Here is a 17,724-nt window from a genome sequence, read left to right on the forward strand (position 1 = left end):
GCTATTAGTTTGTTATTCCTCTGCTTGGCGGAGGCCTTATTTTTCTTTAATACGTTTCTTCCTCAACAGTTTACCAGGTTGGTACCAGAGTCTTCCGTCTGTAGCAGAGACCTTCCCGTCCACCAGAACAATGATCGAGGTTCTCAACACAGACTCGTCTTCACATTGTCCAAAGAAGTCCTAACACAACTTCCACACAGAAGAGAAGTGTATTTGATAAAGTCTTAATAATGGAGCTCGTACACTGGACAGAACAAAGGGAATGTCTTCTTCTGCAGCCCAAACTAAACTGAGCTCAGTTCTCCAAAAGCATCTTAGCTTTCATGGTAATTGGTTAAATTTTAAATTCATAGTGTTATTGACACATTTGGGAAGAAGATATTGGTCCTGGATAGAACTGAGCTGATATTAATACAAATTCAAAACATTTTAAAGAGACTTTTCCTCGATGAAGGGTCGAGAATTATTTGATCAGTTAATCTTATTTTGGTATTGAATCATCCTCAAAGCCTGCTCTGCTCTCTGTCATCCTCCCTCACACGACTCATAGTTTGAGTTCTTAAACCACTCATACTGGAGGCTTATGAATACATTATGTCACAAAACCTGAAATTAGACATCACAACAAAAGACAAACAGAGCAGCCATCATTGGGACACCTGTGAATTACCTGTGTTAATATGTTATTTGGACACCTGTGTATCAGCCCACAGTAGATTTGATCATCTTTGTAGGCAGAGGTGTGGACTCGAGTGACATGATTTGGAGTCGAGTTAGACTTTCAAACAAATTTGATCAGTTTAGACTCGACAAAATCAAAACGACTTGGAATTTGACTTGGACTTTAACACCAATGACTCGTGACTTCACTTGGAATTGAGCTTTTTCACTTGAAAATAGTTGATACCTTCCTGCAAGCCCAAAGAATAAAAAGTGCACCATGAAATAAATTCATTTTCCATCATTTCCTGAATCAGTTAGGCCTAACATAACATAACCTATTAATCCCCAGCAAGTCGACACTTAATTCCCCAAATGATCCACTTTGCTTGAACCAATCCCACTGCATCCAGTCAGGTTGTAGGAGAAAACCAATAAGAACTAACTTTACATTTCTGACTGCCGGTTGGAAAAAAATGATACCAAAGATAAATTCATTTACGTACAAAAACTATGCTGTCGTCAACATAATCTGAAAGTTAAATTACAGTTGGAGGTGCAACAACTTCCAATAAGTCTGTTTTAACAATAAATACAAAATTTGGAAAGCATTTAATTTAATGTATCATTACTCTTTTTGGATTACATTCGGTGAAAAGTGCATTGTGACTTGTTTAGTTCTCCAAACTCAAGGTTTAAGACTTGGGACTTGAACCAGGACTTGCCAGTCTTGATTTGGGACCCAACCCGGGACCTACTTGTGACTTGCAATTATTATTATTACCACTTCTTAATTATTTTAAAACAATATATGACACATTTGGTGAAATTGTATAAATTTTTAAAGCTCAATATTGAATCAAACGTTTGTTCAGGTACAAAACACACTGACATTATGGTGCTTGTGACAGCACATCTTTCAATCAGTCCCAATATTTCCATACTCCAGCTGTTGGGGAGAACGGCAGAGAACATTGGTGTCACAGTTTGGGATGCAGAAGCGATTCTGTCCACCCTCTCTTTTTCTCTGCTTTATAGGCCAGCTGAAGCACACAGTGCATCTCATGAACCATCAGCATGAACAATTTTATGTTCCTTAGTCAGTCATGGTTAAATCTCAGCTTTAGATTACCTTGAACTTTAAATTGGATGTTACGTTTAGTTTGTAATTGGCACTTTAAAACTTAATTTGAACCACTGAGCACATATACACGCACTCAGAGTCCAGCCTATCAGCAGAGAAGGAGTTCTGGGATTTAAAAAGAAAATTCTAAATCCAAAACCTTCAGGGCTATTGAATTCCACTTGGGATACTTGAAGCAGTCTCTTTTGTTTAGTTTTCTTGACACTTGCAGGAAGTGTCACTTCTCTTATCGGGTGTTGAACCCCGCTTTCTTTTATCGTGACCAATAACGGGTTGGTGTTAAGATGGGTTGGCTGCTGAACTAGTGTGAGAGCAACAGTCAGAGATTTTTAGAGAATTGTCAGTGAGGTACTGGTTGCTTTTTGTGACAGTAAGTCCTCAAAGATTTGTCAGTTAATCATTAGTTGACCATCAGAAAACATAGATTATTTATTTAATGACTAATCAAGCAAAGATATCAAACATGCTGTTGTTCTGAGTTTTATGTCATTATACTAAATTAAATAAATTTGGGTTTTTGGCTGTTTTTGGGACAATAAATCAATGAAGAAAGACAACACGCACTCTCAAAAAAGAAGAAAAAAGTCTGGAGGTGCTCGGCAACAGAACAACAGTATAAACAAGAAAAAGCCAGCAACACTCTGTGTCCTTTGTAGGCAACTTTTAATACCTCACTGGTACAGACGGTTAAACGCACAGACCGGTTTCGACAAGTGTCTTCCTCAGTGTGTGAAAAGACAGAAAAGCAGGGTGAGACATACAGAAGTAACCTCCACTCCCAATCACACAGCTGCATGGCATTAGGTAATCACCAGAGCACCAAGCAGAATCCTGATAATCATAGACACACATCTCATAGAAGAGAAAAAAGTACAAAACATGTATCAGTAGGTATTAACTGGACCAATATCAAGAAAACACATCTATAATATGAAGTCCTAAGAGTAATAAATACTTCCTGAGTACACCCAAAAAAATAAATATATACAAAATACTACTTAGCAGCAAATGGTACAGTAAAAAATATATAAAGTGCCCCAGGTCAAAGCAGTAGAACATCATAATAAAAGGAGCTAAAGTCACTCAGCACAGTTAAAGGACATAAAGTGCTGATATCACGGTGACCCTTCCTATATATATATATAACAAGGCATACATTCTAGTACGGCACACAAACATGGCAGAATACGGCATAGAATAGAACAAATGTAAATTTGTCATAATACATCTTAAAACCTATCAGAAATATTGACAGGGCAAACAGTATGAAAAACAGTGATAAACAACACTACACAATTTTATCTTTTACAAAAAACAGCTCAAGAGAAGTTCTTCATTCATACCCTTCGGGTGTTCAGTTTACAGCGTGTGGATCCAGAAGGCTTCACGTTGTAGCAGCCTTCTCTCAATATAGGCCTTTTAGGACAATAACAACTCGAAGACATCCTTTTGGACTGTGGGGCATTTTCTTATATTTTTGGAAGTAGTTTGTTGCTTCATAGTTTTCTTTACATTTTCAGTTTGACACTACCGAGAAACAGAAGAAAATATCAGATCATCAGTGCAAAATCAGTATTCTTACACGACAATATGAAACAGTTATTTTGGTCTAAGAGTTTAAAAAAAAGAATGCAGTAAATCCCCGAAGAATTCATTCAAGTCTATAAAAACTGGAAAAGGAGCAATGGCCAACATTTTTTTCTTATTCCTAGGGCTGATGGATTAATCCCTCCATTTTTTCAATTAATAATTTGTAATAGAAATGATTAGTTGCAGCGCTTGCTTCATGTCTACCTAGCTATGTACTGTGGCAGAAAGACTTAACAAATAAGGGTAATAGGCTGCACTCAGTTATAAACCAATCAAAATATTTGTTATAAACATAAACTTTGGCAAGAAAACCCCCACATCGCGTTCATAAAATGAAGTGGTTTTGAGCAAACACTGCTTCCTTTTTAGATGCCTAAAGAAGGCCCGCCTAAAAAATCAGTATCAGTTAGAGTGGATGCTCTATTAAGAATATTTTAACTGCTCTACCTTGCTGTCAGACAGCCCTGTACAACAGGGAACTGATGCCGTTATCGCAAAGCCACCAGACTCTATTGACAAAAACAGTAATTTTACTTCACAGAACACTGAAGTTGCTGGTCTGCCGCTGCCTCGATCAGTCAGTGTGCAAGGTGAAGCAGAGAAAGTATTCCAAATGTAGCGTACACTTGAACTGATTGACTTTTCTAGGTGGCTAAAATATGTTTTGCTTTGGCCCCCGTCCACACAGTACTTCATAAAATGAGCACCAAAGAATCCATTAAACATTTAAACATTACAATTACGGCTGAAAATGACAACAGAAATAAACAAGTTGGCTGATTTAACGTATCTCCACAACTCAAATCAGTTGCCAATTGTCTACCTAGAAGCGACTGTCGTTAGCGCGACATCACGATGAGTCGGGCTGTCTCTCTCACATCGAAATAAATAAAGAGTAAATGCAACCTGGTTGTTTATAGCAGTGGGAAGTTCTCCACAAGCATCTTAGCTTTAATGGTAGTGGTTTGCATTTTAAATTCATAGTGGCACTTGACGCATTAGGGAAGCAGGCGGTGACTCTTCCTCTTGGTCTTGAAGAGAACTGAGAAATTTTCTCTATAAAGTCGTGAGAATTATTTGGTTTCAAAAAGCCACAATTCATCTTATTTTGGTATCAAATTCTCTCTCAAACCCGGCTCTGTTCTCCGACATCTTCCCTCACACGACTGTTAGATTGAGTAATTAACCCAGTTATACAGGAAGCTCATAAATGTATTATTACGTCGCCCACGTCATCACAAACCCTATCTTAATAGGTGTCCTATAATTATGATAATTATAAGAATATCTAACATTTTGTCATGTACTCAATAGATATTTGTCTCCAAATTTGGCCACAGATATAAAACCTAAACGTTCTCTGACATCTCTGACTGTTGGGTCTCGTAGAGGAGTAATTATAGATATGGGTAAAAGCACACCACATACTGTTATCGTCTTTGCTATCATTCCTTTAGCTTGCATCGGATGCCAGTTGGATTTTCTTATGATCTCATGGGTTAAATTTGCTTGTATGAGCCGTTCTTTGAGACACCTGAGAGCAATAGTTTGAGAGAGAGAGCTCATATATCTTCACGTCTTAATCATCAGTTTTTTTTCCCCTGGTCCCGACATATGTGACTAAGTTAACTTCGCATAGCCTCATCTCTGTCTTATCAAGATCACAGTTTATCTGGGGAAAACCTGGTCAGGAAAAAAGTGGATGAAAAGGTTTCGGAAATCTTCATTAAGACATTTAATTGGCTTTAAATTTTAAAATCTCTTGTTTGGTTTTCTGTTGTGTCCATTTATTAATTTAAAAGAATGAGTCTGTTTCATGAAAACTGAACACACACAGATACAGATCATAAAACTGAAGCTGTTGGGGTGATATGTGAGGGGAAATGATTTACTCTGAATGGGAAGTGATGTTTACAACCTTAAAAAACAAAAGAACTTGAGCGATATTGAGGCTAAACTAGCGTGCATGCAGCTGCTGCCTGTTTTTTAAAGACTCACCAACGTTGGTTTAAGCACAAGGAGGAAACAATTTCAGCAGATAAAGGTATTCAGTCTTATGAACAAACTTTTTCTCTTTAATTTCAATGTCAATTTATAATTGAATGTCCAGTTTCTTTATTTTGTCATTTAATAAGATCCACAAAGTCAGAACAAATTGATCTTCTCAGCGGCATATCTAATTTATTTCCTGCCTTAGTCTGCTTTGTGTCACTTTTTCTTTTCCATATCAATGATTGTGCTGACTGGTCGTCATTTTCTTTCTGTTGTTTTGCACTGGGTGACCCAGTCATTAAGTGCTACGGTGGGCTCTTAAAGCCTGAAACTTGAAGGAGGGGAGTTTTTTTTTTTTTTTTAATTGAATGAGTGAATGAATGTTCAGCAGTCAATAAAACTGGCTGACAATTTTAACAGGCTCTGTCCATTTCTTGGTAATCTTTAATTTTTTTATTTTTTTTTTTTACTTAGTATCTCAGAATTTACCTCAGTAGAGTCAATTTTTAATTGAGCGCTGTAGCCACCTTCAGTTAGAGATTTTATTTGCTATGCCAAGTCTGCCAAGAGTGACAGGTGCACACATACAATATCCAATGTTACACATAGACATGAAAGAAAGAAACTCTGAAATTGTATCTGCCCATCTAAACACAAAATCAGGGAGAAAGTCATCAGTCTTTAGTTAAGCAAAGCATCTGAAGAGTGACTTGTGAGTCTAAGTAGAATAATGAATAAGGTCCAGTAAACCCAGAATGTGATGTCCTTATATGAGGACACAGGATCAAAGGAGGATACAGAAAGGTGTTTTTGCCCATCTAATTACTACACCTAACAAAAAAAAAAAACATTTGTCTGAGTCTTGTTGAGTGGTTGTGATTGACCCCTAAGTGATGAAAGTAGTTATCACATAGTAATTAAAGATATATGGGGACTTCACTATAACTATTTAATGTGTAAGTCCCAGCTTGAAGACAATTCAGTTGTAGAAAATGTTCTGAATCACGATGCCCTACTCATAAAATATGCAGTGTCATGGATTATAACATTATTACTGCATTAAAATGTTAAATCTGTAAATATGACTCAAATTCTTCTCACATTTAAAAATATTTAAGTAAATTCAGTTCACGAATTTAAGTGGTACTTGTGTTTTTTCTTCTTCATGATTTCCAAATGATAATACTTACAACCACGTGTTGCATAAATGCTGAATGAGCAAACCTTGTGAATGACCCGCCCTACGCTCCCTCAGATTTGCTACTGCTTGTACCTTCTTTAATTGGATTGGTTAGGATTCGCGGGAGGAACATATTTCAGCCAATCAGAGACCGAGTAAAGCAGAGTGGGGCGGGTCATGCCTTCACCATCCTAGGGAGAAAAAAAAATAATAACCGAGGCTTTAGCGCCACATGATTTTGTCACGTGACCAGCTTGCTCTTTTAGCTCACATGGCTTCCGCCCCAGCGTCAGTGTGTCGGTCCCGTACAGGTGAGAGAGGAGCCGGTGACCATGGCTGAGGATGTGACTGTATCAGAGGAGACTCTAACAGGTGCTCTGACTCTGCTGGTCAACCTGGGCACAGTCCTTCTACAGACAGCCAAGCAGGAAGCACAAGGTAGGACTCATGTACAGGAAGGATACACCTGGAGTCACAGAGCTCATTGAAAATTAGATAATAAAGGTAGACAGGAAGTCTGGAGTCACCTGCTGACTTGAGGTTTTCCTCTATCCTTTAATAACAGCTGTTTTTACAGAGATTTTGTTTCTTAATTTAACAACTTCGGGACCAGATATATTCTTTATATTTTCAATAATTTGGCCTGCTTCCATACAGTCAGTGTCTACATAGTGCTGTATAACAGGGAAGAATACTGAGCTTAGACTTTCAGTATGTTTTACAGTCCAGTCCATTATTCACACCTGACCCACGGGTCATAATGTGCAATAATGTGATAGTAAATGACATATAATGGACATAATAATGAACATTATGTATTAACCACATACTCTTCACACTAACTACCTCAGAAAGATATTTATTTTTTGTCTTTTTGTCTATTGTTTTTCCACTCCTCCAACTTTGTACTGCAACTGCTGCACAGCAGTTTCCATCAGGATGAATAAAGTAGGCTATTATCTTACTTTATCCATCTCTTATCCGTACAAACAGACTTAAACACAGCTTCTTCCCACAGCAATAAGGACATTGAATGAAATCAAATACGTAGGATGACCAGGGTGTAATTACTACGCTTTATGAGTAATATTTGTAATTAATTTACTACACTATACATGCAATGTTCACAGATGTACTATGTGTAGTTTTTTTTTTTACCTTGTACATTACATTACATTTTACCTTGTTTTTTTAATGATGCATTGACAATAAAAGGCATTCTTATCTCATCTCATCTTATCTTACTGAATAATAAAGTTGCAACTGAGCTCTAAATATGTTGGGAAGCCCTTTTCCTTTGGTCCTTCTGCAGTGTACTCAGCAGTTTGATTGAATAGGTTTAAACTGTGGCTTGTCAGTATATGCAGCTAATATTCTCTGATCAGTTTCCAACAGTGTTAACCCCAGATTAACCTTCTGTTGTGAAATTTGAAGAATAATTTGCCAAAGCAATATGTTGCCTGTTAGTTACAGCTTGTAATTGGTAGTAGTGTGCACTGGACCCAGAAACAATAACCTGTTCCTACTGAAATCTGCACACATTTTCAAAGGTTCTGCTGGTACTATTAAAATAAAATGAGATGTCTTTCTGTTTCTGTGACATGGCCTTAAAAGTCTTGAAATGTTTTAAATTAAATTTTATAAATATTAGGCCTTAGGAGTCATTAAATAGTCTTACATTTGAATTTTTGAAGTCTTAATTGCCACAAACATCTGATCTGATTAAATTTATCCATCATTTAATTTCTTTCTGACAAAATGAGTCCAGTTCTTCTGTGTCAAAGTCCACTTTTGGGATGTTACAAATCTTTAAACCTAGCACTGAACCTTATACTTCATACTTGCACTGACCTGCTGGCCAAATGTAACTTAACCTGACTCACTCTAATAACCATATTCCTACATAAAACCTACCTCTGCACGGGACCACATATATACTACTTACTTTATACTTACCTGCAATGCTTGAATAGAAAAATGATTTGTCTAAAGTCAGTTTTATATTTGGTTAAAAATTATCTTGGGAAGGTCTAAGAAAGCATTAAAGTTAAGTGTCTGATACCTGCAGACACCCTGATTTCGATGCTAAGCTAAGTTGCTTTTATTGACAGCTGATAAGTTCTTGCCCAGAGGTATTTACGTATGTATGTCGAGGTATGTAGAGGTAGCTTCGTCCGGTTGAACCATTGTACAGCGTTTTGTTCTCCATGTACAAACCAAACCCTTTATTCAAAATTACATCTATTTATAAAGGGGACTTCTCGACCTCCTAAAAGCATGAAAGACTGTTCAGAAATACTGACTCGACCAAATCAAGCTCTTGATGGGGATTAGAACCTTTTGACCAGTAGTGTAGAAAATAATGTCTCTGTTGAGTGAACTGTTTGGTCGTGTTGTCTACACACAGAAGATTAATATATGCTTAAATGATTTTACCCCAATACATCAAATCTAGTTGACATAAATCAAATTACATACTTTTAAGCTGTGGCTGCATTTGTGTATACTTGTGATATAATTAATTATAATGCTCAAGTCTCCCTTTGAATATTTGATAAGCTGGCTGCAGCACATGCTTCATGTGAGTTCTGTGTGATGGAGTCAGTGGAGCGAAGGTGTTGTAATGTAATCCCTGTCATGCTTGTTGCCAACACTATGACGCTGCACAAATCAGCCTGAACAATAACTGTGGCCCTTTGTTCTCACACAGAGTCCCTGGAGAGTTTTGTCCCACATAAGATCACCACTTTATTCGGCCTGATCGCAGCCGGAGCAAACTTCTATAAGAGGTGAGGCAGAGTCACGGAAGCATTCGGGCAATGTCACTGGCTACAGTGTTAAAAAAGTCAATCTGCTGTTTCAGTCAAGATGTTACTATATTTAAATGACCTGAATAACTGTGTGTGTTGAGCAGCCTCGGAGTGAAGAAGAAGAAGGAAGCAGAGGACATTTGGAAGAAGTCTTATCAGTAAGTATGGGTATATAATCATATCAAATGATGATGATAGTTAATAAAAACAGTCTGCAGAGGTGGGACAGAGTCATTTACTGTGTCCAAAGTTCCATACTAACATATTTTAGTAGGTTAAAACAGTATGAGATCTTTTTGGCATGTCCGAAACCTTGGTATGAAACCAACAGGAAGTGAATTGCATACTGTTTCCTGTTGAAATATTGCTGTAAGCAAACACATGACACTACGCCAGCATAAATATCCCACGATGCATTGCAAGAATGTCCTCAATGGCCAGCGACCAAGGCAGGTCGAAGACACCAAGAAGCCATTGGTGCTAAAGTGCAAGTCTTTTTTAATTTTGCCAAGTCGAATCTAAAGTCATCATGTTCATGACTGGAGTCCACCCCTCTGATGGTATGTGTTGGGGGGGCTGTTTAGGGGCCACTACAGGTTTCCACAGGTTTTCTATAACTCATTCCTGTGCTTGTCGTCGTTGCCTCCAGCATGTAGAATACTGAACGTTTAAGTTCCCAGGAATGCGTTACATAAGATTTGTACAGTAAAACAAATGAGGGAGCCTTTGACATTTAATCAAGTAAAATACACGGAAAAAGATGTGAACACAGGTATGATAACTCTCCCTGAGGCACTGGGAGGCAGCCTCCAGAGCTACATGCAGCTCTTTAGCCCCTCTCCAGTGACTCCCTGTGGCTTTGACAAAAACATATGTAAATAAATAATTATTTAGCCTATACACCAGTTAAGAAAAATGTTATAACTTTTCATTAATTGAAACGTATACATCTATGGCCTGGCATATTTTCCTCTAAATTTTGCTAAACCTCAAGAACGTAGTTAGTCTTGAATCTCCCTCACTGAGCTAGCTATGGATTCCAAATCCAAAAAAGTAAAAGTGTTGGAGGAAAATAGAGAATTTAAAAGTGTGTGTGGTCAGGTTTGTTAGCTTTTACCGTCAACGCTGCAAAGTTAAAGTACATAATAATAATAAAGAGCCCACTGCAGAGGAGCCACCTGGTGGTGAAGCATATTAATGAATGCTCATTTAGACCTGTTAATAATATTGATAGGCTAATTCAGACCTAATAGGCTGCGTTACTTTCATGTAAAGGTCAAATATGCTTTGTGGTTCCAGTTTTTTTATTATTATTATTATTATATTGGTCAAAAATGTCTTTTGTAACAGTAGAGGTTACCAGCGTCTGCCCTAAGTCTTACTCAAAACCATAAAGCTTTGCTCAGATCCAGGTCACTTCCTATCCTGTCATTGAACTCATGTAACTCCACTGTGTTATTGCTCATTAATGCAATAAATAAAGCTCAGTGTTGAGTGTTGACGCGTCTGTCTCACAGTATCTTTGTATTTTTCCAGCCATGAAGCAGTGAGAGAGCAGGTGGAGCAACTTCTGCAGCTGGAGGTCTGTATGTGTGAAAGGTTTTACCTTTAATTTAGTTTTTAATTCTGTATGTTTTGACTCAAATTCAGCAGTAAGCATTCAGGTTTATAGAAATATTTTTTACACTGCACACAGTTAAAATTAAGGTCCACATCAGTACTGTATGCAGTGGTTTGGTGTTAATATAAGGGACTGTTTGTGTTTTTTTGGGGGGTTTTTGTCTCGTTTATGGGAGGGACATGCAACTTTAAGCGGTTGGATTTTGTAGCTATTTTATATACCATCTAACCCAAAAACCTGTAACCAGGTTTGAAAGGCTTGTTATCTTTAAAAATGATCAAAATTACATCATTTATTGTTGACAGAAACTGTAAAAACAGAAATTATCGTCAGATTTCCAAATCTCCCAATGAACTCTCCTGTCAGGAAATATCACTAAATCTAAGCTTAAAATAGTAGCATACAATATCACTATTGTATGTTTTATTCTTGTTTTTACATTATTTTTGAATTTTAGTATGTCTGTAAACCACTCTATATGACTCCTGGGATTTATTTAGTTTTACCTTTGTGTGTGTCTCTGGCTCTCAGACTGAGTGGGACGCCTTCCTGGAGAGTGTGGACAGAGATCTGCAGACGACAGATAGACAGCTGTCAGGAGGAAAGATCGCAGACAGCCTGAGCCCTGACACTTCATTCACCGATGCAAAGAGTGGAAAGTGAGTTGACACACTGCAGGTCATAACCAGACCTCAAATGTTTGTGTTCTTTTATTGTCAGTTAAGGCCCTGCCTACACATACTGCATACAGATATTTCTGAAAACAAAAATGTGTATGGAAAAAAATGTCCACTAAACTTGCCTTTTTTATGCATTTTGGCCGTTTGTCCACAAGCAAACTGTGTTTTAGGCCGCTATAAACGAACCATTTGTGAAACTCTGTCCAAGAAACTCCATTTTCAGTGTGATGTATAGACAGGGAAAATTGAGTTTTGTGACTCATATTATTATTGTGTGCTGTCATCTCCTTTTGTGAGGTGTCACAAATGAGGGGACATTTTGCTAAGTGGCAAACTATTGCTGGTTCTGACCTTGCTAAGATGACTTTTAACACGTTTACATGTAAATGTACAGTCACTCTTCAGTATAAAGAGGAACAGAAGAGTCAGAACAGAGTTCAGTGCTCCTGGTAGCCTTCAGGTCATTGCTTTCTTTAGGCTGCTGATTGGCCAACATCATCATCTTCTTCTCCCTCTTCTTTGTGTAGCTCTAGGGTTAGTGTTCTTGACAGTGCTTCAGTTGTGTTTATGCATTTTCATTTGGACAGAGATGATTTTATGACAGTGTGCATGGACAGAAAGTTTTTGGAGAATAAGGAAGGGGAAAACCCGATTTACAAAAATACCCACTCATCGGTACAAAGATCAGCTCTTGCCATGCAGCATTTCAGTGTTTCATTGAATAAAATTTTGCCATGTCATTGTTGTGTCTGAAGCTGTCTCCATGTTGTGTGTTGAAGGAGTGTGACTCTGGGTCAGTACCTGCATCAGGGGCAGAAGCTGCTGCTGGTCCTCATCAGACACTTCGGATGACTACCGTGACGAGACCACGTGGCTGAGCTGGAGGCCAGTCAGGTGAGTTCATCTTCAATCTGATGGTAATTATTTATTTTTTGGAAAACAACTCTGACCCATATTAATCTGTTACAGGGTCATCGTGACATTCAGTCTTGCAAAACAGTTTTTTGAAAGAAAAACAGTCCCTTTATTTCATAATAACCCCCCAACCTGTACTGGCCGTTACTTTTCCAGACTTTTCTCTAATTTCTTTTGTCTTGTGGGTACCTCCTCAGATTATACAACCACAGCTTAGCAACTGTAACTAGGCATGGCAGATTTGTCAAGCTTTGGATTTCTTGTAGTTGTGGAAACTAAAGCTATTCATTCAAGCACTGTACTTTGGCATTATTTTTAGGTCCTTGGTCTCTAATTGAGTATTTCTATTTTATGCACTCTTATACCTCTACTCCACTACATTTTGAAAGCAAATATTCTTTACTCCACTATTTATTTAGCAGCTGTAGTTTGTAGTTAATTTTTAAGATTGGTTTTATGAGGAGTTATGTCGATTTCCCAAAATGTGGAACTATTCCTTTAACCACGAGGACTCCTAAATCTTTTTTTCTCTGCTCTGGCTACAAAGGCGTCCAGCATTTTTTCCATGGCCTTGCAGCCACTGCCCATTCACTTTCTATAAATAAATTACTCGCAGTTCAACAAAAATGTGGGAAAGGGAGGATGACAGATCCTCAGAGCAAAAGCAAATTCTTAGGATGGGTTATTGTTCATGTTTATTATTTATTTTTTCGTATAACTTGGTGTTGTATCTGTAGGCTGTCCTCGAGGCTCGGTCAGTGAGGGTCTTGGTGGTGTCTTTCGGCGGTGTGGAGGGAGCTCAGGTGTGGCGTGAGCAGACTGGATGTACCTTTGACATGCTGCTGGATCCACAGAGGAAGGTCAGGATGTGTTTTCACCGCAAGCAACTAACTGAAACCCAGTAAATATGGATATTGTAATGATAAGGAAATTAAAGGTCCAGTGTGTAGGATTGAGGCAGATACATTGGTAGAAATGGAATATAATATAATAAGTATGTTTTCTTTTGTGTAAAGTCACCTGTAAATAAGAACTGTTGTGTTTTTAATACCTTAGAATGAGTCGTATATATCTACATAAGGAGCAGGTCCTCATTTATGGAGTCCGCCATGTTGTACCACCATGTTTCTACAGTAGCCCAGAACAAACAAACCAAACACTGGCTAGAAATAGGGCCATTCATGATTTCGCACTGGCCACCGTAGTTAGCAGCCCCTTAGCGATGAGCTACATCGGGAAAAAAACTGATATATAACATGAAATTTGCTTTATCCAGTGTTTCTTCTAGTTTCAATCACCAGGTTTTGGAAAGTAAGAGACCTCTGCAGATAATAAGGCTCCCAGTAAAAACCTCCTGAACAAAGAACACTGAAGGAATTCCAACCAGGAGAAGTTTCAGCCGGTTGCAGTCTGCAGTCTTCACCACTAGATGGCACTAAATCACCCTAAATCTAACACACTGTTCCTTTAAGGGAATTGTAAAAGAAAACCAGGCTTTGTCTTGGTCTGCAAATTTGGAATAAAAAGAATCAGACTACAGCAGGTTAAATCTGTGCCTGTATTATATTATATTCTCAGTATACGTATATTCAGTGGCTGTGGGCAGGTGCCTCAAACTGGAAATGGCTGTGACTCAGCACACACAAGCTGACGGAACCAGAGGATTTAGCAGCTGTTTGATGACGTGTCATGAAAGTCCAGTAAGCTGAAGCCTCTCACACATTCATTCTGAAAAGTCAACCACCAGATGTTAGCAGATGTGAGACAGAAACAAGGGCAATCAACCAAATATGAAGACAGCAGATTTTCCACATGCCACAGAAGCAGTCCTCAATCATGGAGTGTGCATGTGTCAAGACCCTGATTAGGTCATTGATGTCTTCCTTACCTCGTGCCTTTGATTGTATAAACATGCCAAAATGTATTTCTGCAGACAGTAGTGCATTTTTTCAAACACAGTAGACGTCGTCTCTGCTGCAGGTATACAGGAGCTTTGGCCTCGGCTCGTCTTACGCCAAGGTGATGAAGTTCGGCTGTCTGCTGCAGTACTCAGAGTACGGAGCTGTTGACAGAGACTTCCCTGACGTTCCCCCTCGCCTGCTTGAAGATATCTACCAGGTACACTTGGACCACACAGGAAATAGTTTGACATTGGTGCTGATGTAAGGGCCTGAATCAGTGATGTAAACCATGGAAATATGGGCCAATATTCCAGGCCCAATTTATGTCATGGGGACTCTGGGTCAAAAAATAAGCTGTGATCCCCTGATTAACTCCTCAGACTTTGGTTCATAACTGCCCTATTCTGGTTTGACCAACAAATATCGTGCAGTTTATGCAAATGTTAACTTCTGCATCTCAAAACAGCTTTAATTTCCAATTAAAGAATTAGAAGGTTTTCATCATTTGGACTTAATAACAGACAGTATGACTTGTTGAGATGGCCGTAATCAGGGCAGGAATTTCATGGTGGCCACGAAGGCCATGGCCCTTGATGCTCCTCTAACTCCTCTTACCCAACAAACAAGCATGAATCAACTGTTAATGAGACCACTGCACGCTCTTTTTTCTGATTATTTCTCACTTGACATGTCCATTGTTGCCTTCTCCATCTTCTCCAACCTTCAGAATACGACACACTCACTCATGTCATCACAGTTTGCTCTTCAGGTCATGGAAAACCTGCTTGTTTCAGCTGAGAATCAAGTTTTCTATTTCCGAACCAGTTTATTTTAGGTCAAAATGCTCTGAACGGTTCAAAATAAGGTGTGTGAACCAGAATGAAACTGGTTCCATGTTGGTGGAAAGGGGGTATCACAGACATAAGAAGAAAAAAGACATAATACTTCTCACCAGTGGTTTCGCTTTGATTTATTTAATCAAACACTTTATTTAGGTTTATCAAAACAGTAGGTTTAAGTTTATTATGACAGTACTTTGTTTAACTTTATTATATAACAATAGCTACTTAATGTAACGTTATTTTAACTATAGTTTATTTAGTAGTTTAGTAGTCTACAGTAGTTTAGTGGAGATCTCAAAATATCAAGATATATATCGTGTATCACAATACAGCCTTAAAATAATGCAATATTATTTACAGGTCATAAAGTTGATTCCTGTATGTCTGTCTCACATATGTGCTTATAGATGCCGTTTAAGTATAAGTCACTATATATATATTCATATCCTATACCTCATTACACTGCATCCAGAAGACGTTAAAATGTTGTTTTTTTAAGAACAACATTTTGAAGTAATTTTTTTTTTTTACTCAAAATTGTGTTTTTATTTCCCTAGAAGTGATATGATCTCTCAAAAAAAAAAAATGCGGGCTAAGTGGCACTACTGCTAAAATTATGAAGATGTGGGCCTCGTTGCAATGATAGTAAAGGTAACTGTCATTTACTTGAATTAAGGCCACATTTACCTTACTGGAAATTTTAGGCTTTCCTTTGTTTAGGTTAAAATACTATTAATAAGCTGATGGCACACTAAAATGTAAGTGAATTCCACCAGAGATAAAAACCTCATTCAGACCGAATGCAATGATTGGCTGAGCGTCCTGTCTGTCTTCCCCACGTGGAGGCCTCTGACTGACTTTACCGCTCACATAACACCCCCCTCTGAAACATAAACGTTATCTTCCTTGTGTGTTTCCACTTACTAGTAACGTTAACGCTACTATCTAACGTTAGCACTGTAACCTTATTCTAAAACTCATCGGTCATCATTGACTCCGGCTGAGTTTTAAAAATCCGGGGTTGCGTTTGACTGTCTTGGTTGTAACGTTACACTCGCTCGCTAATGCATCTTTAACGTTTTTCAGATGGGAGGTGACTTTTTGCTGGATGAAGCAGGGAAGGTCCTTTTATGTCATCCATCTAAAATCCCGATGGACAGGCCGACGGTAAAGGCCATCCTGCAGGCTGTGGACTCCTCCAGCTGCTCTTCCAAGTCCACAGAGAAACACTGTCATGTGGAACCCAAGCTGTGAGCACTGGAGACACTGATCCTGGGGTTGTACCACATCACTGACACCACAGATGGAGAGCAGCTCTTTGACTCACGTTTATGACGTCATGTCTCACACTCATGTCACCATGAAGGAATGTGACCGATGCAGAACTATGAAGCAAAGACAACTGATCTCCTTCGCTGTGTCAGTGTTGTGATGGGAGCGTTTTTAAACAAGTGGTACTGCTGGATTACAATGTAATTCAATATACAGTTAATTTTATGTAATATAAATACTGTTAACTTAAAAAAAAACAGATTTTAGTAAATTTTACTGTAATCAGTGCTGTTAGACAGTGTGGCATTTCTTCAGGCTTTCCTTTTAAGACCGCCAAAACTCACAGCTGCTTAATAGCTGTGGATTCTGGCGGTTTTAATTGGCAGAGATGGGTTTCATTTTTAATTTTGGAAGTGACAAATTACCCAGAAATCATGTTCTGATGTTACCACTGTGCTGCCTTCTGCAGGAGACTCATTTTCCTCCATGTGGCTGCTCAGGGTGCAGATGAAAGCTGCAGCTGCATCCTTGGTTTCTAATCATTTTTCAATACAGATACAGATTTAGATAAAACTGCACTTTGAGATTGTAGAGGAGAAAAACGGATATATTTGCTGTTCCACCAATCTGATGTGTTCATATCTATGAATAAAATAAGCAATTTGTCATGAATTGTGAGCAGTTTGATGTTAGAATCACTCAGGATACCAGCTCAGGATTTCTGATGAATACAACTCGATATTAAACGTCAGTGCCTTTTGTTGCCGACTAACATTTGCTGTAGCATAGAGTATCTTGTTCTCTTGCTGTTTCATCAGATTGTTCCTCATTTAAATCAAAATGTAGCCAATTTAATTTTATTTAGACAAAGGTCTAGTACCGTTATACAGAGCCTGGGAAATATCGAGGCCACAATTTACTTATTTGTGTGCCTGAGATACAGTTTGTGGCCTCAATTTAATTCAATCATTCCCTAGTTTTGATTAGTTTGTGTGCATGAATTAAATCATTGTGGGAGTATACGAGGCCACATCATTAGTTGCAGCTGCCATCTGCTTGAGGCACTTGACCTTGGTTGCACTTAGCAACGGACAGTACTCCCACTCTCTGTACTTGT

The 17,724-nt window shown here is 38.3% G+C and overlaps 2 protein-coding genes across 3 annotated transcripts in view; both read left to right on the forward strand.

Moving 5' to 3' along the window:
• Window positions 1-6,538, forward strand: part of ttc13 (tetratricopeptide repeat domain 13) — a 34,563-nt gene extending 28,025 nt beyond the window's left edge. For both annotated transcript variants that reach the window (XM_049589646.1, XM_049589647.1), the window contains exon 23: window positions 70-6,538. In XM_049589646.1, coding sequence (XP_049445603.1) covers window positions 70-184 — 115 coding nt within the window. In that variant the 3' untranslated portion in view covers window positions 185-6,538. The remainder of the gene's footprint in view (window positions 1-69) is intronic.
• A 302-nt stretch (window positions 6,539-6,840) lies between these two features.
• selenol (selenoprotein L) lies at window positions 6,841-17,279 on the forward strand. The gene is made up of 9 exons (XM_049589661.1): window positions 6,841-7,004; window positions 9,277-9,355; window positions 9,481-9,534; window positions 10,913-10,958; window positions 11,529-11,656; window positions 12,457-12,571; window positions 13,330-13,452; window positions 14,573-14,710; window positions 16,422-17,279. Exons 1-9 carry the CDS (start codon window positions 6,899-6,901, stop codon window positions 16,587-16,589), a joined length of 957 nt encoding a protein of 318 aa, XP_049445618.1. The 5' UTR covers window positions 6,841-6,898; the 3' UTR covers window positions 16,590-17,279.
• Window positions 17,280-17,724: the final 445 nt, after the last annotated feature.

The sequence above is a fragment of the Epinephelus fuscoguttatus genome, linkage group LG11, assembly GCF_011397635.1.
Source record: "Epinephelus fuscoguttatus linkage group LG11, E.fuscoguttatus.final_Chr_v1".
Taxonomy (NCBI): Eukaryota; Metazoa; Chordata; class Actinopteri; order Perciformes; family Serranidae; genus Epinephelus; species Epinephelus fuscoguttatus.